This window comes from Mirounga angustirostris, unplaced genomic scaffold, assembly GCF_029215605.1.
Source record: "Mirounga angustirostris isolate CCGP_5_RB_7025 unplaced genomic scaffold, mMirAng1.0.hap1 SCAF_6, whole genome shotgun sequence".
Taxonomy (NCBI): Eukaryota; Metazoa; Chordata; class Mammalia; order Carnivora; family Phocidae; genus Mirounga; species Mirounga angustirostris.
The window spans coordinates 15,591,373-15,614,261 of record NW_026991714.1 but is presented as its reverse complement, the minus strand read 5'-3'; the positions used below and the strand labels follow the sequence as shown (position 1 = coordinate 15,614,261).

At 37.5% G+C, this 22,889-nt stretch overlaps 1 protein-coding gene across 1 annotated transcript in view; it reads right to left on the bottom strand.

Annotated features, from left to right (window-relative positions):
• The window catches only part of USH2A (usherin), a 701,438-nt gene that overhangs the window by 399,224 nt on the left and 279,325 nt on the right, over positions 1 to 22,889 (bottom strand). Inside the window, exons 23-29 of the mRNA XM_045876094.2 lie at positions 21,778 to 21,879; positions 19,732 to 19,911; positions 18,598 to 18,728; positions 13,243 to 13,516; positions 8,334 to 8,537; positions 8,126 to 8,206; positions 5,121 to 5,315 (exon numbers count right to left, since the gene is read on the bottom strand). Coding sequence (XP_045732050.2) covers positions 5,121 to 5,315; positions 8,126 to 8,206; positions 8,334 to 8,537; positions 13,243 to 13,516; positions 18,598 to 18,728; positions 19,732 to 19,911; positions 21,778 to 21,879 — 1,167 coding nt within the window. The remainder of the gene's footprint in view (positions 1 to 5,120; positions 5,316 to 8,125; positions 8,207 to 8,333; positions 8,538 to 13,242; positions 13,517 to 18,597; positions 18,729 to 19,731; positions 19,912 to 21,777; positions 21,880 to 22,889) is intronic.

Below are 22,889 nucleotides of genomic sequence, written 5' to 3'. Positions count from 1 at the left end.
CCAAATCCAGCTCTCTGACTCTACTTCCTTACCCCTACCTCACTTTCTGGTATTATTTTCTCTTTACCGTTAAATGCTCTATAATCTTTAAGATTACTTCCTACATACATCCTTGTCTGTTTACTTCACAATTGTGAACAGCAGATATACCCTTAGAACCCTTTGAGAGAAAAGAGTTAAAGAATTCATAGTCCACACAGGCAAGAACAAAAAATAAAAGAATTGTTTTAAAAAGTATTAAAAAACAATAACAAAACTGGAAAGCATGAAATACAATGGCAGAAATAAGAGCAATTGTATGAATTATAAAAATAAATGTGAATGAGCTAAACTCCCAATTCAATTTCAAGTTAAATATAAAACTAAATCAAACTAGATTCTATTTATAGAGATATAACTAAAACAATGTGACTTTGAACATTAAAATACAAATAATGAATGTAAAGTAATAAGAAAAAGGAAAAGACAAAGAAAAAGCATGTTTCCAGAAGAGAAATTAACAGAATTGCATTGATAGTTGAGACTTTTTCTTAGTTTTTTACAGAATGAGTATATAAAAATAAATAATAATTGGTCAGTGGTTCTCTAATTTTATTTTCTCTGTACACCGTTCACATGATTGACATGCCCTATAGCAAGATCCAATAATATATTGTACTGGTTTTCAGTCTGAGGGGGTTATTTTCCTCTGACTATCCTTCAGAATCTTAGGAGAGGCTGGTATAATTTGTAAAACCTCTCTGTTCCCAGTTTCTGATATGATTTTACTTCAAATTTAGAATTACTAGTTCAGAAAATATGCGTTATATATTATCAATATGGCATATTTAATGTAAACAAATATTAGTCTACCCTGAAAGGAGAGTATGGATTTTTTTTCAAATTACCCACAGAAAATTAACAAAAAAAATTTAAAATATTATATTAACTATAGAAAATTTTTTTAAATAAAATGCAAATAAAAAATAAAAGAAAAATGAGCAATGATGAGGGTTGCAACACATAAGGCAAATATAAGTATAATATTCTTCATATGTAAAGAGACATTTTAAACCAAGAGGAAAATGTGAGTCTTCCAATAGAAAAATTGACAATGAAACTTCCTAGGAATGTCATAAAAGAAGTACAAATGACCAGTAAACACTGAAAATACTTAATGTCTCTAGTAATCGAATAAACCAAATTAAAACCATATTCTGATATATTTTGAAAAATTGCGGGTTTTTTTTTAAACTCTAAAAAAACTTGTTCAACTAGGATGAAATGAAATGTACACTCTTGCATTGTGCTTACTCATGTAAGTATATTTTGTACAGCCTTTTTGGCATATATTTGGCAGTATACAAATAACTATCCTTTGTTAAGAAATTATTATATGTTAAGCATTGTGCTACCCACTTTAAAAATATCTGATAGCTAATACTTATACAGTGTAATCCATGTGTCAAGAAGTACTGTTCTGTGTGCTTTACATATATATAGATTAATTTGATCCTGATAGCTATTCTATAAAGTAGGGAGTTATTTCATTCCCATTGATTTATAGGGAATCAGAAGCACACAGGTATTAACTGATTTGTACAAGCTTACATAGCTAAAAAGCATTATAGCTAGAATATCATAATACTTAATATTTTTAATATTCTTCCAAGGTAAATATTATTCTCTCATTTCATAGGTTAAGATATTAAAGAAAGGTCCAGAAGGACACATAACTTCCCCAAAGTTCAGGGAGGTTAGGTAGCCGAGTTTGTACCAATGTCTGCTTGACTTCAACTTGCAAGAATGTATAATGTCTTAAGAGCCTTTGACCCAGTTGTTCCATTTTGAGGTATCTATGTTACCATTACTGTCAGGAATTCCCTCAAAGATTTACATATGGACTTAAAAAAAAATCATATTAATTATAAAAGCAAAAGTTGGAAGCCCAGAAAATGAGGAGAGACTGAGACAAAATGAGGTTTGGAGAGAAGTAGTAGAAAACAACTGAAGGATTCTGAGGAGAGGGACATGATGTCTGGTTGCTTTGTGGGATGGACTTACGTTGGGTGGGGTTAGTGGGAAAGAATAGGATTGCAGTTGTCCAGGTAAGAGATTGTAGTGGTTTGGCTTAGACAGTAGATAAGGGGAGAGATAGATGAATTTAACACATAGTTTGGAAAATCAGTCAAAAAACATGGATAAGAGGCATGAAGAGAATATGAAAAGTTGAGAAAAATTCTCAAGCTTGATTAACTGGGTGTCTGGAGGTGACATTTATTGATACCGGGTTTGCAGGAAGAGTAGGAGTTCAGGTTTGGATATGGTCTTTTCAGAGATTATGAGGCATCTATTAGGAATGTCCATCTTTCCAAATGCCTGTTGAATGCACACATTTGGAGATCTAGGTGGGATGTGGACTGAGGAGTCAGTACCATCTTTATGGTATTTGATGCTGTGGGAATTGATGAGGTTCCTGGAACAGGACTGTAGAAAAACAGAAAGAGAGTGAAAGATTCCAGGTCTAAACCCAGAGGTTCTCCAAAATGTAGACTTGAGTTTCAGAAGGAGTAAGGAAAGGACACTGAATAAAGGGGCTGAGAACTGGGAAGTAAACAGAAGAGTCATTGAAGCAAAGAAATACTTCAAGAAATGGTGAGAACTCTACTATGTAGAATGTTGTTGAGCAGTCCAGACCAGGATTGCAAAGTGTTCTTTAGAAAGGTAAATATGGAAGTTGTTGGTGTCCTTAGCAAGGCAAGTGTGCAGAAGCCCCATAAAGTGAAGAACTGGGGACAACATCCATTAATACTTCTTGCTAGAAGCAAGTTTGGAAAGAGGAGAGAGGGGGCCATAGTTGGAAAGGAATTTAGATAAGGGAAGGTTTTTAATAATTGGCTTAAGTCTGTTTATGTTTAACAATGGGAGTTGATCGAGTTTGAATGATCCTGGGAAGAATCCATCTGGGCAATGGTTCTCCAGCTTTGGCATGCTTCAGTATCAGATGAGGAGGGCTTATTAAAACAAGGATTGCTGAGGGGCGCCTGGGTGGCTCAGTTGGTTGAGCGACTGCCTTCAGCTCAGGTCATGATCCTGGAGTCCCAGGATCGAGTCCCGCATCGGGCTCCCTGCTCGGCAGGGAGTCTGCTTCTCCCTCTGACCCTCCCCCGTCTCATGTGCTCTCTCTCATTCTCTCTCTCAAATAAATAAATAAAATCTTAAAAAAAAAAAAATAAAATAAAAAAATAAAAAAAAATAAAACAAGGATTGCTGAGCTCTGCCTCCAGAGTTGCTGATTCAGCACGTGTGGGTGGGCTGGAGAATTTGCATTAATAACAGGGTCTCAGGTGATGCTGTTGATGCTGGTTCTGGGGCCACAGCTTGTGAACTACGACTGTGGAGAGAGGTTAAAATATGATTGGGAGGGAGAGAAGAGCTACCAGTCACATCTCTGAAAAGGCAGGAAGAGTTGGAGTCCAAAGGACTTTTGAAGATTTTATTTTTTATAGGATAAGGAAAGCCTTGTAAAAACAAGGAAAAGTAAAGAGAAAAGTAAAAAATGAAGATAATAATGATGGCAAATGCTTATAATGTACCAAAAAGAATTTTAAATGTTTTAGCAAACATTAAAGCATTTAACCCCTAATAACAACCCTATTGCTCAGAAAAATGCAATTAATATATATGTTTGCTAGTAATAGTAACAGAAATCCTATAGGATAGATTCTGTTTCTTCTCGGGTGTCTAGGAAGATCTAATACATAAAACCATCAGTTGAGTTGGAAGAGGAGAGGTTAGCATTTAGACGGTTCCGAAAAATCTAAAATATTGAATGAGGAGGATAGGAGAAGGAGCTTATTACAGAAATGTGGTAGGGCTGACATCATTACTGACTACCCATTTGAAAATGAGGACTGAGAAATTGTAGTGACAAACTGCTTGGGGATTTTTTTTGTTTTTTTTTTTCTCCAGCCCACGTAGCTTTAATGTGCATCCCAGGCAAAGGCAAACCATGGCCTTCATCGGGTTGGGTTTCATAAGGTGGGTAAAATAGGAAAGAAGGATCTGGAAGATGTGAAATTTTGTTCAGTTGGTTTTAGACTTGTGTGGTAGTTTCTAAGGGATCTAAAGAAGGAAGTAAAGGCTAGATGGGGTTGACCAATAGATACCGAAAGATAATAAAGGCTACTCTATAATGCATATAATTTTTCAAGTTATAAAATTCTTTGACAGAAAAATTTTTTTCTTTTTTTTTTTTAAATATTTTATTTATTTGACAGAGAGAGATACAGCGAGAGAGGGAACATAAGCAGGGGGAGTGGGAGAGGGAGAAGCAGGCTTCCCGCTGAGCAGGGAGCCCGATGTGGGGCTCGATCCCAGGACCCTGGGATCATGACCTGAGCCGAAGGCAGACGCTTAACGAGTGAGCCACCCAGGCGCCCCAGGAAAATTTTTTTCTATCAAATTTATTGATGCATTTTCCTTTTTTTTTTGGTCAAAGACTTAAATCTGGCTTTCCATTTAAATGTGCTTTAACATCTCAGGAACCTGGAAACTGCTGCCTTATTATACACGCATGCATTTGACTATGGGCACGCGTGTGATGTACGAGCATGGTGCCCTGCAGACGTTCTGCATGGCTGGCATGGTGCCCTGTGAGAAATTGATTCACTGGTTTGCCAGTCAAACTGATGGTGCTCTCATACTCCTCTACCTTGACATAATTAGGTTTAATCAACAATTTTCCAATAAATAATGGTGCTGTGAACTTGGGCTAGTCCCAAAGAGTACATTTTTGCATGGTGAAACAGGTAAGCTGGTCCTATAAGTATACATAGGACCCCCACAGGAGGTGTACGGAGTGTTTAAGGGCTAGAGTCACCTGTGACCTTATCTTTTGGGGAGGAGAGGGTATCAACCTTGTGAGGAAGCTATCCATAAGAGCCCATTAACATTATGGAATTATCCTCTTCATCCTAGGTAGATATAAGCTTCCATCTCATTAGATGGTTCTTGCTGTTTTTAATCGGGCAAAATATATGAATAACCCATTTTGGGGGTGGGGGGACCCTTGAAGAATGTTTTTATTTAAAATCAAAGCAGAATATTAAAAAATCTACTCCTTAAGGAAGCACCTTTACCTGTGAGCGTGCTGGTATTGACAAGCTCAGAACTGACAGAGGGCATGTGCAGTGAACGGGGGGCATCCTCACTGTAGGCCCGCAGAACGTACTTCTCAATTACACCTCTCACCACCACAGGTTCATCCCAGGTCACCTCCATGCTATATCCGTTTATGCTGCGGACTCTTGAGGGAGTTGGCACACTTTGTGGAGCTGTGAAAGAATAAAAGGAGAAAACAGGGAAAATGGCCGTTCTCAAAAGACTATTGCCCCAATTCTTCACTTTTAATGGCCACAGTAAATCAGACTCAACCATTAGCATAAATACAATTTATTAGAGTTGTAACTTTTCAGCATTGATTTAATATGACTGCACATCTTGAGCCATTCGGTTTAAGCGGTATTTCAAAACCATCAAAACTCCATCGACATAATGTTCTTTCAAGTCTAGTCCAGGTTTTCCAAAAACATTTAATGTACCAGACATGTTTTAAAACATCACTCATAAAGAAGGAGGTGGATGGTAGGCAGATAACAGGTTCAAACAATATAATGATGTACCCCTTTGAAGCAAGATAATTAGACTGTTATTATACATAGTGGTTTGACACTTTTATATCTTCAGTGTATTAGCCAAAAAATATCACAAATGTGATTGTCTTGCACTTGAACGTCTGATCTAATTTTCCAAATTCAATTGTTTTTCAAATTAATTTTGAAAAAGCAAAGTTCTACCAGATATGATATACAGGATACATTCCTAATTGCATTTTTGGGGGTAGAGGAACTGGCACCCTTGAGATTACACAAAATCACTTTCAGAGATATTTCCTTCAGAGTATCTCAGAAACAATAACACAAAATGAGGAAGTTGGAAGGAGCCGCAAAACCTCACTCACAAGCCGCGTCCCCTAATTTTAAAAATCCATAACCTTTAACTATTTATTAGAGATTTCTACAGTTCTGATCAGTAACAACTTCATCACAGCCGACTGCTCTGGGAACACTGATAAAAACCCAAGAAACTCCATGGCAGGATGATGGATGAGAGGCTGGCTCTCTCTGCCCGCGGACTCCTGAGCCCTGTCGATGGAGGATCACTCTGGTTTTCCCACATCAAATATCCTCCTTCTCTGACTTTACTGTTCAGACCAATATAATAGAGCAGCTTCAAGGGAAACAATGTGAACATAGAGGGTGCGGAGAAGCACAGAGGCGGAGAACCACTGTCTGTGCTGTTAAAACACCATGGGCACCTACGGAAAACCCACAGGCCACACAATCAAGATGCAAGCAAAGGGACAACGGGAGTGATGTTGATTTTATTCGTTCTGAAATGTGGTACAGGGCAAAGTACAGTGCTGTCTAACAGATGGCCTTCTCATAAGGGACAGAACAAAACTGACTCAAAAATAATTAAATAGTGCAATTATTCTCCAACCCTTGGGAGCATGTAGCTGCTCAGTGTTGTGGTCAGATTGTAAATATGAATTTATGGCATAAGACTTTGTGGTCAGATCATTGCTATAAATTCAGAGCTCTATTTGCATACTTTCTCGGTGATACTCAAAATGGGGCCTATTAAGCTATGTAAGCAATGCACTTTCTAGACACCTATTTACACTGCTGACGGAGACTGAAAGCAGGCTTTAGAGTGTATTTGTTAATAAAGTAGAGGAGGCTAAATAGGGGCAGAGGATACGCCAGTAACAAATGAATATTTTATATCATAGCTTTCTCCAAGCTCTGAAGTTGGAAAGGATTTTAAGAGATCTTTCGGCTCATTGTCTTGCCTATAAATAGATGACCATTTAAATCATCCTGGAAAAGTGTCAGGTTGTCCTCTTCTGGAAAATCTATAGGCAAAGAGCTTTGAAAATTATTCTTAGTAGCCCATCTCAGTATTTATTTATCTTACATCAAGAAGATGTCTCAAAAGCTATCTGTGTTAGTAGCCCCTGGTTAATAATGAGAGAATATCGGGCGCCTGGGTGGCTCAGTTGGTTAAGCGACTGCCTTCGGCTCAGGTCATGATCCTGGAGTCCCAGGATCAAGTCCCGCATCGGGCTCCCTGCTCGGCAGGGAGTCTGCCTCTCCCTCTGACCCTCCTCCCTCTCATGCTCTCTGTCTCTCATTCTCTCTCTCTCAAATAAATAAATAAAATCTTAAAAAAATAATAATAATGAGAGAATATCTTGGTGAAAAACACACCTTTAGACAAACTCTGACTTGTTATGGATAAACTTCCTTCGAGAGACATACATGGCAGTCTTATGAAATGTATTTGACTCTCTGACCGTTTGACCCCAAATGGTAAAAAGCTACTGATTCACAAAATTTTTCATGATGAATGTCTTCTTGTGATGGTATCACGTGAAAAGATGCTGTGGTCACTGTGAGAAGTCCAGAGCATTTATAAATCGGTTGTCTGAGATTCAATCTAATACATTCTATCTCCTGGTGCTTTTCCCCTTCAACTCAAGAAATTTAGACCAATCAGCAATTTCTATCCTGGGAGAGTCATTCGAAGATCCTAATAGTCACCACCATGGCAAACATCTGCCACGATGTGATAAAAGACACATCTGCTTCCGACCAGGGTACAGGTTTCAGATGTCCCCCCTGTGGCAGAGAGGCAAGAGGGTGCCGCCCTGCCCAATGGTAATCAATCCTGACGTTAGCTTCCTGGGTTCTATGCAGTCTGTACAAGTTTCCTGTCCTTAGATACATTACAGGCCTATCAAATCCTTAAGACAACTTGAACCTCCTTCCTTCTGCATTTGAAGAGGAAAGAATCAAGCCCGAGTGACCACTCACTAAATAAATGAGGAATCAAAACACCGACCTCCTCAGCATTTTAGCCATTGACATTTGCAAACCAACGCATGCTCTGTCCTAAGATTACAAACCCACTACTTGCTTCAGGGTAATACAGTCTTTTCTTTTTCTTACATGTACAGACATGTACGCACAAACACGTGCACACGTGTGCACATATCCACTTTAAGAGAAATACTATTTACCTGCTCCTGTTGAACGGCCCCGGCTCCAATCACTGTATACAGAACCTCCTTCGTGTGAGGCAATCACTCGATACAGGTATTCTTAAATGGAAATAAGAAGCAGAAAGATTAAAATATTCCTCATATAGACTAGCAGTGGGCTGGCAGGGAGGGAAGAGGCGACAAGTGGGAGACATGTGACATTTAATTTAGAGCACCTCCACAGTACCTGTAAAAGGCTGCAGACCACTCTCGTAAACACTCCGCTCTTTCCCCCGGTAAACCAGGATGAAGTCATTTCCCCTGCAGTTAACAACGCTGTCAGTTGATAGGCATCCATCCAGATTGACTCTGACAGCAGTGCTGGACACAGATGCCAAGTTACCGACAGCACCCCGTGCAAATTTAACATCCTTCATGCAACCGCCGAAACCTAGCAAATAGTAAGGGATTAATATCGCATAAAAGGCTTGAGTCGTTAATTGCCAATCATTTCTGTCCTCGGCAGTACTACGTTTTGATGAGGCGTGGGGGTTGCTGTGGAGACAATATTTAAACTTTTGAGTCTCAGTTGGGAAATCCCTCATGCCTCCTTCTGCTTTTTACCAGGCTAGGTTGTCATGAGGAGGTATCAGATTTATGTTATCTTGAAAAAATATATAAGGTCATCATTATAATTCAGCTGGATTATATGCAACTGGAAGTATTTATTATGCTTCTTTTAGGCCCACATTTTCTCATTCTGTTTATTCTTTTTTTTTTTTTAAGATTTTATTTATTTATTTATTTGAGAGAGAATGAGAGACAGAGAGAGCACGAGAGGGAAGAGGGCAGAGGGAGAAGCAGAACCCCCGCCGAGCAGGGAGCCCGATGTGGGACTCGATCCCAGGACTGCAGGATCATGACCTGAGCCGAAGGCAGTCACTTAACCGACTGAGCCACCCAGGCGCCCTCGTTCTGTTTATTCTTATGAAACAAAATGTAAGCAATTAGACCTTATGGTAGAGGGGTAGCCACATGTCCCTCAGTTCTGGAAAATTCAGTCACCTGTGTAAGTCATTGTTTTAGTGCTAAAAATAAGATTTGGAGGAGCACAATTATTCAACAAGCTCACTGAGGGAAAAACACCCTTTGAGGATTATTGTGCAAGATAGCAGGAGGGAGAATGTAGTTTCAAAATAGACTGGAATCCTGAGATAGTGACATGAACTCGGTTAGAATCATTTCAGAGTTATAGAACTAAGTCCCAGTTAAATCAGCATACAGAGGAACTATTACTATGTGCCATCATTTTCACTGAGTTCCATAATTTTGACTCTACACAATGGTCACCAGTTTTATGTTCACAGCAGTATGACAGGGAGCAAATTCAGCTCTGGTGATGGCAACACCCGGAGGTTTTTCAGAACGTGTATTCTACCCAGTCGACTTTAGAATGACCACAGTGCAGTGGAGTTCTGGGAGGTTTACCAGGGAATGTGGAAGAAATGGATGAGGAGTATGCACTGCTCTTTTGTTAGAGGGCCAGAGGGCATCCAGTCAGCCAGGAAGCAGCCGTGGCTCTGAATTACATGCTATTTTGTGTAAACAGAGATCAACTCAATGAGGGTTGGCAGCACTCTGCCCAGAACACTGCACAAAATTGTCAAAGAAGAGACAGACTGAGTTTGAGCTAGTGCACGCACACGCTCTTTCTGAACAAAATACCGTCAAGTTTGAAAGGCCCCAAACACATGCTTCGCTCTTTTCAAGATTAAAGCACATCAGCAGGAAGAGAAAATAAAACAGAATGCAATGCCTAACAGTAAAATAAGCTAACAGTAACAATGACCATATTGTTCTCTTCAGCATTTATATGATGTTTTATTATGTCTTCTAACATATTAAGTTGCAGCCTAGTTCCTTTTAAAATGTCTTTGCTTGTATTCACGTTCCCTCAGGCCCGACTGATCAATACTGCTCATCTATCTTGAACACACAGTAGACACTCAATAAGTTGGCTGAGTTGAAATAAAAGCAATGAAGCTCAATATAAAAGCATCTGCTTGAAAATTCAGAAGTTAAGAATTCTGATTTCTTTTCCAGCAGTAATTTTCCGATGGCTTGGAGTTCAGTTACCTAACTTCTCTGTACCCCATTTTCCCTAACGACAAAATGCAAACAGTGAAAATGTAGCTTGGGCAAACACCTGAGTGCTGTTACAAGGAAAGTTCCATTATTGTTCAAAGGGCACAGAGCTTCAGCTTTGCAAGATGGAAAGAGTTCCGGAGATGGAAGGTGATGATGATTGCACAGCAAAATATACTTAATGCCACTGAACTACACTTAATGGCTAAGATGGTAAATTTTATGTATATTTTACTACAATTTTAAGAATTAAAAATAAAAAAAGGAACGTCTTAAAAATTAATTCACGGGATGGAATTTTAAATTTGGGAAAGGCCACAGAGGTAGTCTGCCTTCATTCTGGAGATAAAGAAAAAGGTACAGAGAGTCATCGGGTAAGGTTTATAAATATTATTCCTCCTTAGGAAGTGGTACTCAGGCCTTGGAGGTGAAGAATCCTGAGCTCTAGTGTGTGGTCCTCACGGTTCTATCTTAAAGCAGACAGAGATTTTTGTCAAATCAAGTCACCATTCTTCCAACTCTGCACCACCAGAATGATTTCCACCAGAAATACTCCTCAATTGCCTTCAAAATTTGAGTGGGGTGTTAGGATAGGAAGAGGGGAAAGGGCCTATCTGTGAGAAAAATGGAGATGCCTCCTTTGCTTGCTTTTGAGAATCAAAAATGACTCCCCACTCCCAGGCCTCTGAATAAATAAAAGGTGGCCCAGAATTCTAAGTTGACAAATCAGAAAGACAGTAGCTTTTCTGGTGGAGGCAGCCCAACATGGGGGCATTGGCTGGTAGGAAGGCTGGCTTCCAGCACCTACTCCTGCCTTCTCCCCACAGGGCTTGGGTCAGAGCATAATCTGTGATCCCATGAGCCCCAGCCCCATCGCCCCCAACCTGCAGGTAAGTGATAGTCTCAAGTGGTAGTTCTAAGGTAAATGTCCATGATCTGAGGTGACACATCTTCAGCAAATTAGGTTGCCCAGCATTTCCAAACTACAGAGGAAAGCTAATTTGCATTTGATTCAAAGGAAGATTACAACATTAATGGATACGAAAAAAATAGCACTAATATGACCACAAAGTAAAGCCTCTGAAAAAAGGTGCTAATTAAGAAGCACAGAACATTTTTAAGGCCATTTGAGAGTGGATTGAAGAAATTACAATAAGTGAACATGACTAATTTTAATTGCATATTACTACATACAGGCAGCAGCCCCATATGGTGACTATTCTCCTGATCACTGTATAAAACGTGAAGTTACCTATATAGATTAGTATCATTCAAAGCATCTGAGTCAGAATCTTAGGCAATAGGGTCATAAAATCTGAATTTTTAATAACCTTTCCAGGAGATTCTAATGTATCTTGAATAGTAATAATAATGACAGCTCATTTTACTGAGTTCCTACTATGTTCCCGAAACTATACTTCAATATTTTATCAGTGGCTTGAGAACCACTGATATGTATGATACCACAATGATAAAAATTTAGTATTACCCATAAATAAAATATCTTTCAGTATCATAGACTTAGTCATAGGGCAGATTGAATTATCCTCATTGGGTTTATGTTGATGTGTTAAACTTCTATCATGATCGTCTTATAATTACAGTTAAAATTTGGCTAAAGCCAAGTCTCTATGCCCATCATAGTAATGGGTTTTTGTGTACAAAGTATAATTGCACATATGCAGGGGATTTTTTCCTAGATGTAAGTAGGATCAAGTAATCTTGCTCATACAAAGGGTTTTCAAGTTCTTTCTAACCTCAGAAACCTGAAAACCCGGAGAAGCCCTTATACGAATGTAATATTTTTAGCTGCTGTTACATCTTAAGTGCCTTGAAAATGTCATTACTCTCTTACACCCCAGATATTCATTAACTCCTTACTAGGACCCTTCTAAAAGTCTCCTTAGAGCTTGCCATATATTTTCTATTCAAAGGCATTTAAATCTTTATGTACTTACCAAATAGGCAAAGACTGCTTCATGGAAATTTTAACCATTCGCGGTACATAGATTTTGAAATATGTAGAGAACATTTTCTACATGGGAGCATGCTTAGTCACAAACTAAGTTTCAGAAACTAAAGTTTCTGTGCTTTCCCCAATTTGTAGAAAAGGCACACTGGCCAATTCCCCTTAAAAGAAAACACTTGCTTATAATAAGGAGAGTGGATTTTGACACCAGCCTGCCTGAGACAGAAAGGCTTGCTATCTGCTTACTGGCCATGTGACCTTGGGCAGGTTACTTTGCTCTTCAGTTTCCTCATCTGTAAAATGGGGATTTAAATAATAATACTGAACACAGGGGCTTGTTATGAAGAGCTGACCCGCTTATTCTCATGTAAACCTTTCAGAACAATGAATTCTGCACACAGCATACATTCAGCTACTGTTAGCCTTTTTGAATTAATTTCTCTGATTATGTTCAAATTTATTATATGAGTTAAACGCTTGTTTTAGTTATAAGTCATGCACTCATGCACTTTTTATTTCATTTGTGGTTATTAATAATAAATGAAATATAGATTTTTCACCAGTATGTTTAAAAGTCAATTAAACCCACTCTCTCATGTGCTTTGCTATAGGATAGCTCCATGGAAATGCAGAGACAATTAGCAGTTATATCAGAAAAAAATCCCAGTGAATTTAATGCCATTTTTCTTAGTTGTGCACACCAACCTAATCTATGTTTTTCGTCTGTGAATACAGATTATGATCAGTATCTGGAAGAACCAGAAAACACATGAAGAAATATATACATAAATTACAATTATATTTGCTGAAGACAAGTTAAAATAAGTATATTGATTATAAGTAGGCATGAGGGCATAGTCTTAAGGGCAACATACCAAACTATTTGAAGAAACATTCTGATTTTTTTTTAGAGCTTCCAAAAAGGGGTGGGTAGGTATTGCTTCCAAACTGACTCTGTTGCTATATCTTAAAACACAAAACCACTAAAACCCGGTAGGACCAGAGGTGTATTTATTTGGGGATTTCTCCAGATGGACTTTACCTTGTTCCAAACTCAGGTCTTTATAAGAGTCCTGCAGCTCCTGTGGGGTTCCTCCCACATAGACGGGGGAATTCACCATCAGTGGCTGGGCTCTGGACTGTGACACACGCTCTGTCAGTTCATTCATGCTTGCTGATATGATGGAACCTTTCTTTTTAATAATCACTTTATTCCACTTTCCATCACAATAGGACAGCCCGAGCCTTAGATCCACTTGTGTGAAGGAAAGACTGGTATTTAACCGGAAGCTCAATATTCCACTCTTCAGTTCCATCTGTATTTCACATTAAAAAAGAAAATAGGTATATAAAAAGGCTGCAGAATGGCAGTTTGGGAGAGAGCAGAAGGTCAATTTCTTGAAGAAAAGCAACAAATTTCCCTGAAAGCACTCTATAAAAATGTTCCACTTTATTCTACGCGGGACTGGAGTAACATATAATGGAGTACTTTGCAACCTTATAATTGACATGAAGAATGTTGTATTGAGTCAAACAAATTCATACCCAGTAATGATTATACAGTGTGATACAACATAATGTAGGTAAAAACTTTATTTATTTTTTTCTGTGCAACACAGGTAAAAGATTAAACCCTGGCATAAGTGACTGAATGACTGAAGAGAATAGTTTGAACTATAACTCTATTTTTACTTGAGTTTTTAGAAAATGAGAAAATACTACTTCATATATCAATTTAATTTGGGGGAAAAATATGACAAGACAATAAGAAAATGAAATGTCAAGCCTGATTAAGCTTATTTTAACTGGTTGGTGAACTCAATTTCAAATTTGTAAGATGGATTTTGATTCAATATTTCAGTTTTATTATTCTAAATCTCTAACTAATGTAATTGCTTCTATGTGTATTCTTTTAGATTGAGGTGTCATTTTCTAATACAAATATATTTCACCCAAATTTTCGTGGTAAAGGAAATGCCTCCATATGTTTCCCTTCAAAATGTTACATGACAATTATTTTATCTACTATGTTTTTATTTTGTTAGAACTCAAACCAGCAAAAATAGGGTACTTAAAAATTTGAGATCAATCATGGCAAATGAAATTAAGTAATTCCAGATAAAAATTATTACTTTTTCTATGTAAATATCATTTTTTGTGAAGTACATTGGATAAGCAGTCATGTATCTATTCATTCAATAAATATTGAGTCCCCCACTATGTTCCATGAATCTGCTGCTATAAGATAAAAACTGTTCCTAAGAATCACACCATCCAACAGCAGAGGCAAACATCTGGGGTAATACCATAACCGAGAGAATAATTGGGTGCAATGGCAACAAAGAAAGGATATATATTTTGTTCCCTCAGAACTGGGAAAGGTTGAAATTATGACTTTTAGAAGTATGTAAGGTTCATGGAGAATCCTTCAACACAGGGAGATGAACACATTCAGCGGTATGGGGACATGTACGAGCTAATTAGGTTTAGAAAAAAAAGACTAAATTATGGTGGGGGTAGTTAGAAAGAGTCCCACTAGGTATGTAGAAGCAAGGTTTTGGAGGATTTTGAGTGATACGGAAAACGTACATCTTTCTCTTGTCTGGCTGACACCAAAGACTATATTCTTTCCACTATTATCTTGCGCTGAAAGTTTACCCTACCAGTCCTAGGAAGTTCATACTGGAAATGAAAGCTGCACTGTAACTGGAGAAACCTATTAGGGAATCACTATGGTTGTGAGAAAAATTATGAGAACCATTGAAATACAGGTAACAATGGTGAAGACAGTGAAAACTCAGACAAAAAGGTATTTTTAAAAGCAACTCAGCTTGTAAAACCTCAGCAGGACCTGGCAAATAGCTGAATGTGTTAGATGAATGAAAAGGAAGTCAAGGATACCCAGGCTCTTTCTTGCATGGGTGTGTTTTACCACCATCACAATATGGAAAGCATTAGGGAAGAAAGACTTGATATTATCATTGTCAGTGAAGAATGAGGCCAATTTTAAATATACTGAGTTTAAGATGTCTACAAAACATCCAGAAGAAACTTTTTTTTGAGGCAGTCAAACATAAAGATAGGGCAGTAAAATAGAAAAGGTTAATGAGAAGATAAATAAGATCATCTAGTTAGTGTAAAAGCAGTGAAAAGAAATGGTGAGAGAGTATAGAGTCCTCAGCCAGACCAATGTTTTAAGAGGAAGGTAGAGTAGATATAATTCCTTAAGTTGACAATGATCTTCTTGGAGAAACCATAAGGATTTAATGAAAATCAAGAGCAACTAGTATTTTGGAAAATCAGTAGGGAAGAATATTTTAAGAAAAAAAGGATGATAGAGGAAGATCAAATAAGATAAGGGCTGAAAATTATCTATTAGACTAGAAAATGCAGGAATCACTGGCAACATTAGAAGGTTCTGTCGTGGAATGTGGTAGGAGTAGGAATCATAATGTATAGTAGTTCTGAGGACTGAAATATGATAACATAAAAGGAGAAATAACCAGAGTAATTACTTTCAGTGCAATAGACTATGAAAGGAAGGGAAGTACAAAGGAAGAATTTTCAAAGTCAAAAGGAAAAAAAATTAAAATAAATGAGGCCCAACCATTTTAGATGTTGAAGGAGAAGAGCCAATGAAGAAGGAACACTGGAACTAACAAAATGGGGAAAATTTGTAGCACAAGCTCTTGCAGGAGAACGGATAGAATCTAGAGTAAAGATAGAAATATTAACTTTGGTTGGAAGAGTAGTAATTATGTATTTGTTCTCCTGAGTCAGGAGAGAGTGAAACCAGACTTGGCTCATAAAAAAAGCTGTAGGTCGAGAGTTTGGAAGGTGAGGAGATGGTTTCTTTCCATTCTAAGAATGAGACTATCTGAAGACCTTCAGGTTGTGGTGTTTTCCAGTCCTGACATTCTTTTTCTTTCATGTTCCACATCTAATCTAGGTACAAATCCTGTAAACAAGAAATACTGTTGAATGAAGGAATCAGAAACCTCAAAATTCCATGTGTTACTAGTCTTCATACTTTTATCGGTTCTCCTATGATGGTCAGTAAACTGGCTGTTGAAACTGAAAAGGCTAGGGAGCTAGAATGATTGACCCAGAGTTGTGAAATTGAAGATACAAGTTGAGGGTGTTGACAGAAAAGTGGTTGAAAAGCTGTATTATGGTGTCTGAGGTAGGGAGGAAGTAAGTTAAACAGAAAGTGGTCTGATAACCAATGGTCTCAATGTCTTAGTGAACTCAGTAAGAGAGAATGAAAGCTGAAAGTTTATGAGGTTGTATTTTGAGATTTAAGATTTTAGCAGTGAAAACTTTCTGAGTCAATCAAGCTCCAGAGGATAGCCATGTATATTGAAGCTACTTAGGATGACAGGAAGAATTCTTTCTGAGAGATAATCTGGGAGAAGCCTATGTCCTCAGATATGGAAGAGTAGAATGTAAGGAATGTCTGCCTCCCTTATAGCTATGTTGTAAGTGTGAAAAGAAAGTCTAACACATAGTAGACACTCAATATATGTTTGTCTAAATGTTTTGATTCTTTAAGATTTATTTCATTAAAGCTTAAAGTTAACATTATTATTCAATATGTATTCATGTATTTCATTAAAGCTTAAAGTTAACATTATTATTCAATATGTATTCATGTATTCATGTATTCAAATGTATTATATTCCCAAAGTCAATGAATGGAGGAAGATGGAAGTTTGGAGAAGGCTGCAGCAGGATGTGTGACCCTCCAATAGTGGCAAGTGGTCCTTAAGAGGAAAGGCCAAATGAAAATATCTTTGCATCCTCCCCAGAATTTATGCACTTATAGACGATTAAAGAATGCTTAGTGAGGGTCACCGCAACATGAACTCATTTACAGGTTCATTCATTCATTCATCCAACAATCTTTATCAAACACTTAACAAGTGCAAGAGGTAGGCAATGAAGATAGAACTATAAAGAAGACAGCCAACAGCCCTGTGTTCAGAGAGATTACATTTCAGTAAGGGAGGCCAACAGTAAATAGGAGGACAAATAAATACTTTAAATAAGCTGAAATTTTAATAAACACTGTGAAGGGATATATTTCTACTTACCTGGTCAGCAAAATTGACAGTATATAATCTAGGAATGTACAAAATCAATGAACTGAAAATAACTTAGAATCATAAAATCGCCAAGACATGTGTTTTATTACCTATTTGCCTAGATATGAGCAATGAGGTCAAGATGTTCATGATTTTCCCTTGATTCTATGCAAGTTCTTTAATAACTTTTTAAAAATTAACATTTTAATCACATACTTATTTTTGACAATGATATCTGTCTGATTAAAGCAAGTAAAAGAAATTACACTTGCCCACTATATTTAGAGAAATGTATAAAAATGTTCATAGCAACTTTGTTTGCCATAGCAAAAACATGGAAACAACCAATATGTCATTGACAGGAGAAGAGATAAATTACACAACTATGAAAATGTATACCTATATGGAGAAAATAAGTGACTCAAAAATAATGTCGAGTGCAAAAAAACAATTGCCTAAAGGTAGAACATGATGCAACTTTTATGAATGTCAAAAACAAGAATTTTTAGGCATTCATACATGGTGTTTAGACCGTAACTACATTAAAAGGGATAATAAACACAAAATTCTGACTACATATTAGCTCCAGGGAGAGATAGGGAAATGGGATAGGAAAGACCCCATAAGTGATTTTTTAGTTCTTGGGCTGGGTGGTAGGTTCATGAGTGTTCACTGTACTTTTATACCTTATATTATGCATGTGTTTGTGTGTGTGTGTGTGTGTAATATGAAAAATATTTATTATAGGGGCACCTGGGTGGCTCAGTCAGTTAAGCATCTGACTCTTGGTTTTGGCTCACGTCATGATCTCATGGGTCCTGAGATCAAGCCCTCTGTCGGGCTCCATGCTTAGCTGGAAGTTTGTTTGAAAATCCTCTCCCTCTGCCTCTTCTCCCACTTGTGCACACACACTCTCTCTCTAAAATAAATAAATCTTTATATATATATATATATATATATATATATATATATATATATATATTGTATATAGTTTTTTGACACTATTATGTCAAAAAATAATGAAGGAAATAACTTTTAATATTGGGAAACTAAATGGGATTTTCTTAATTCCTCATAACTATTTTGCTAAAATTCAATTTTCACAGGAATAGCGGTCATTTTCAAACATCATAATCCTAAAGCACAAAATGTTTCACAGGACTCCAAAACTAAAGATGACTTAGGGAAGAAAATGAAAACAAAAGAGAATTTCAAAAGAAATCCCAATTTAGCATATTATAAACACATGGCTTATTGATTTTAAAGTTATATCTGACATTCTCAAGTAAATTTAACTACATAAATGAACATACAGCAAGAAAATCAGGTCCATATTTGTTGTAAATGAAAAGAAGCAATCCATTCAATTGGTCAGTTCTGAACTTAAAGGAAATCTCAAAATCCATTCCACCATGAAACACGTATGGATGAAGTTCCAGGAACCCTTTAAAGAAAAGAATATGTACATATCAGCATGTGCAAAGCATAACCACCAGCACTGTAAAGGTGGTACAAAGACTAGGACATATACTGTCATCGAGTACATCTCTGCAAAAAAGATGCAAATCGATGTTAAGAAATCCCCCTTGTTAACTGTACAGAAGTGGCAGAGTGAACTTGATATACATTGTAAGAGGAAGCAATTTACTCTCTAAATCATGGATATGATTAAGACTATTACTGTTTTCTATCAGTATTCACAATAAGAAATTGCATTGACTAAGAGAAATTCAGAGTAACGACAGTATTGAGAAAAGAGCAATGGAAAAGTGCACAGAGTAGGATATTATTTAGCTTTCTATTTGGAAGGTAGTTTAAGCAACTTAATAAGTAACCAGCTTTGTTATAAATGTAGGAGGCAGCGGTGGGCTTGCATTTGAAGAAGTGCTATCCACCAAGCCACCGTACTCCCTACCACCCCCTCACCCTGGGTACTTGCCAGGCAGGATGTCTGCCAGGGACACTGCCCCTTGCCTTTACAGCAGCCTTCAGAACAATGGAAGTAATGGTGGTGACATCTTCCATATCTCCCTTAATGACCTACTCATCCCATTACATAGCTGAAATTTTTGTCCTGAGAATACTGTCCGTATAATGGGATAAATAGATATTTGTTGATTAACCTGGTAAATAAAATGCTCTTGAAACATCTTTCTAAGTAAAACTACATTCTAAGTAAAACAATTGACTTACCAAAAAGATATTTTTGACATTACCATATGTGAACTGCTGGGCTAACAGAGACCTGACACATGAACATATGAGTCTTACAACTTCTATTACATATTCAGACTCTGAAATATATTTATGTATATCATGGCATAACTAGGTATTTCTGTGATACTAGGTTCATGTGAGGTCAAAGTAATTGGACAAGGTAGATTACATTTTGCAAAGGATAGAACATACACGCTAAGCAACCACTGGTGTCTATTTTAGAAGCTTACCTGTTCCTAGGAACTGGGCTCCGTCTTGTAATGAAGTGGGGCATCCCTCCCAGCTGTTATACACGTTGATTTGCTCTTCAGCACTCTGCCAAACCAGAGGCTCCCAAATAGCAAAGGGGTTATACTTCTTCATAAAATACATATCCTTGACACAGCCCACAAAACCCTTTTGGATTATGTCTGTAGGAGTTGGTAGATATCAAGAAATAGGTATTTTGAAAAAATTTTTTCAAGCAATTAATTTTATGTGCCATTAAAATGAAAGAAATAGGCAATAGTTCTCACTACCTATTTATTGCAAACCTCCTAATGATTCACATGAACACCACGCCATCACCTATTCCAGGTGGTAACAATTATAATGTTTAGCCCTGGTTTAGACCCATCATATCTGCAGAAACAGATGTTTATGCAAAAACTGGTTTTATAGTAGTAGCCAGAATATTGCCTTCTGAACTAATGAAATTTCATCTGCCACTAGTCTTAAAAATAAAAGTGTTATAACAAGTTTTACAAGATTTGAATGAAGTGTTTCTATTAAATCTGTAGTTTATAGTTTAGTTTCTTCATCATGATGAACCAGTCTGTTACACAAGTAAGTCAATAATTTGATTTCACATTTAGGAAATAATGTAATGTTGACCTTAATTTCAGGACACCCTAGACCAGGCAGATGTGGGGTTTATGAACATAGCAAACAGGCGGTAACAGGGGGTTGGGAAAGAAAGAAAGTGAGCAAATGAGAGAATTAGAGAAAGAGAAACACTTCATACAGCAATGTCCCTATTGATCAATGCAAAGCTTAGTTCTCAGCTTTGGAGTGTCTGACTTGATTCTGGGAAAGGTATTCACCAGCAATCAAAGTTCTACAAAGTCACTTTATATGCACAATGTCAGATTATTTATTTATAATGAAGATATGTCCTCTATAGGAAGGGTACTTGGTATCAGGGTATGATCTCCTTCTGGTGCATGGATGTACCACAGCCAAGAAGTGTACTTGATGGATAAGGAACAAGGACAAAGGCTCGAGAGCGCTCTCTCTCTCTGTGTATGTGTGTGTGTGTGTGTGTGTGTGTGTGTGTGTGTGAATGTTTTTAAGGGACTTCTCTACCAATCTAAAGTAGTCCAATAAAAACCCTCTCTACTCTAGAGATATTTCTAAGGAGATAACTATATTCAGTCTTGGATATTTAAATACATCCCTCTCCAAATTTCACTGAAAACATTTTATTCCTTTTGATCTTCATCATGATTCCCTGAAGACCACCACACTTGCACAATTTATACTTATCTAGGTTCTAGCTGATTTGTAATATTTATGTAGTTACATTTTACTTCCTGGGAGAGACTGGGAAGACACCTATGCCCTTCTATGAGAACATGGGAAAACAACCCTAAAATCTTAGCAATGCATTTGGAAAGGTGATTTTTTTTTTTTTTTTGCCTAAGGTTAATTTCATCCATGTTAGTTTTTATTGATTTCATTTTGAATCAGTTTTTGTTCTCTCATTCTACAAATATAGGAGTTCTTTTGTCTCTGTCTCAGTTATAGTACTTACAGCATTTGCTCAGCATTATATGCCCTCTATGTGGCAAAGACCACTTTTTATTCACCTATGGACATCTAGGGACTAGTTTAGTGCTGATCACATGCTCGATACTCAGGGAATGTTCTTTACCCTATTTAGAGTATAAATCAAGCCCACAGTTTTCCATTTCTGTGTTGCATCAGTTTAAAATCTTAGAAAAACGGAAACATAGTCCTAAAATAAGATACCTTTGACTGAAATTAGTATCATTCATTTTAGCAAAAATTTAATAAACTCTTTATATATCAAGGGCTGGCACCAAGAATTTAAATGCAAGTAATACACAGTTCCTTTAGAAAAGACACCTAAGGGAATTTTTTTGGCATACTGATATAGGAAATACAGCATGAGATAGAATATACTATTATTCATACTTTAAAATAATATATTCATACTTGATTGTGTTGTAAATTTTGGTGAAAACATATAAATCCTATACCTTCAGCAAACTTACCGGGATCCTTCTTGAGGATGGTATAACCCCGTGGAAGCCCTCCCACAAACACTCCCGTGTTCCCTCCAATAATAGTGCTCCCATTCGGGGTGGCAGAAGAACCTATGGAAAAGGAGATGAGAATTCCAACTTCACCAGGATAATCTGGGTTCTACTAATTTAACAAATGATTAAACCCTTCACTGGGCTTCTGGACACCACTCTTTCTTGATTCTCCTCTCTGTTACCTTTCTTCAACAGTTTTTCCTCATTGTCCTGACATCTTTTTTTTTTTTTTTGCTTTTTTTAAAATTCTTATGTTAATCCCCATACATTACATCATTAGTTTTAGATGTAGTGTGCCATGATTCATTGTTTGTGCATAACACCCAGTGCTCCATGAAGAATGTGCCCTCCTCAATACCCATTACCAGGCTAACCCATCCTCCCACCCCCCTCCCCTCTAGAACCCTCAGTTTGTTTTTCAGAGTCCATTGTCTCACATGGTTCGTCTACCCCTCCAATTTCCCCTGCTTCATTCTTCCCCTCCTGCTACCTTCTTCTTCTTCTTTTTTTTTTTTCTTAACATATATTGCATTATTTGTTTCAGAGGTACAGATCTGAGATTCAACAGTCTTGCACAATTCACAGCGCTTACCAGAGCACATACCCTCCCCAGTGTCTATCACCCAGTCACCCCATCCCTCCCACCCCACCCCCCACTCCAGCAACCCTCAGTTTGTTTCCTGCGATTAAGAATTCCTCATATCAGTGAGGTCATATGATACATGTCTTTCTCTGTTTGACTTATTTCGCTCAACATAAAACCCTCCAGTTCCATCCACGTCGTTGCAAATGGCAAGATCTCATTCCTTTTGATGGCTGCATAATATTCCATTGTGTATATATACCACATCTTCTTTATCCATTCATCTGTCGATGGACATCTTGGCTCTTTCCACAGCCTGACATCTTGATGTTGGAAGGACCAGGCCTCCTCCCCTCTCAGATCTCTTTCTTTCTCCACGTGCACAGATATCCTGACTCCTGTAGAAGGATGACCTAGAGGGCTGGACACCTATGCGAATGACCAGGCCAAAGACCAGAACAGGCCTGGGTCCCTGGCTATGTTG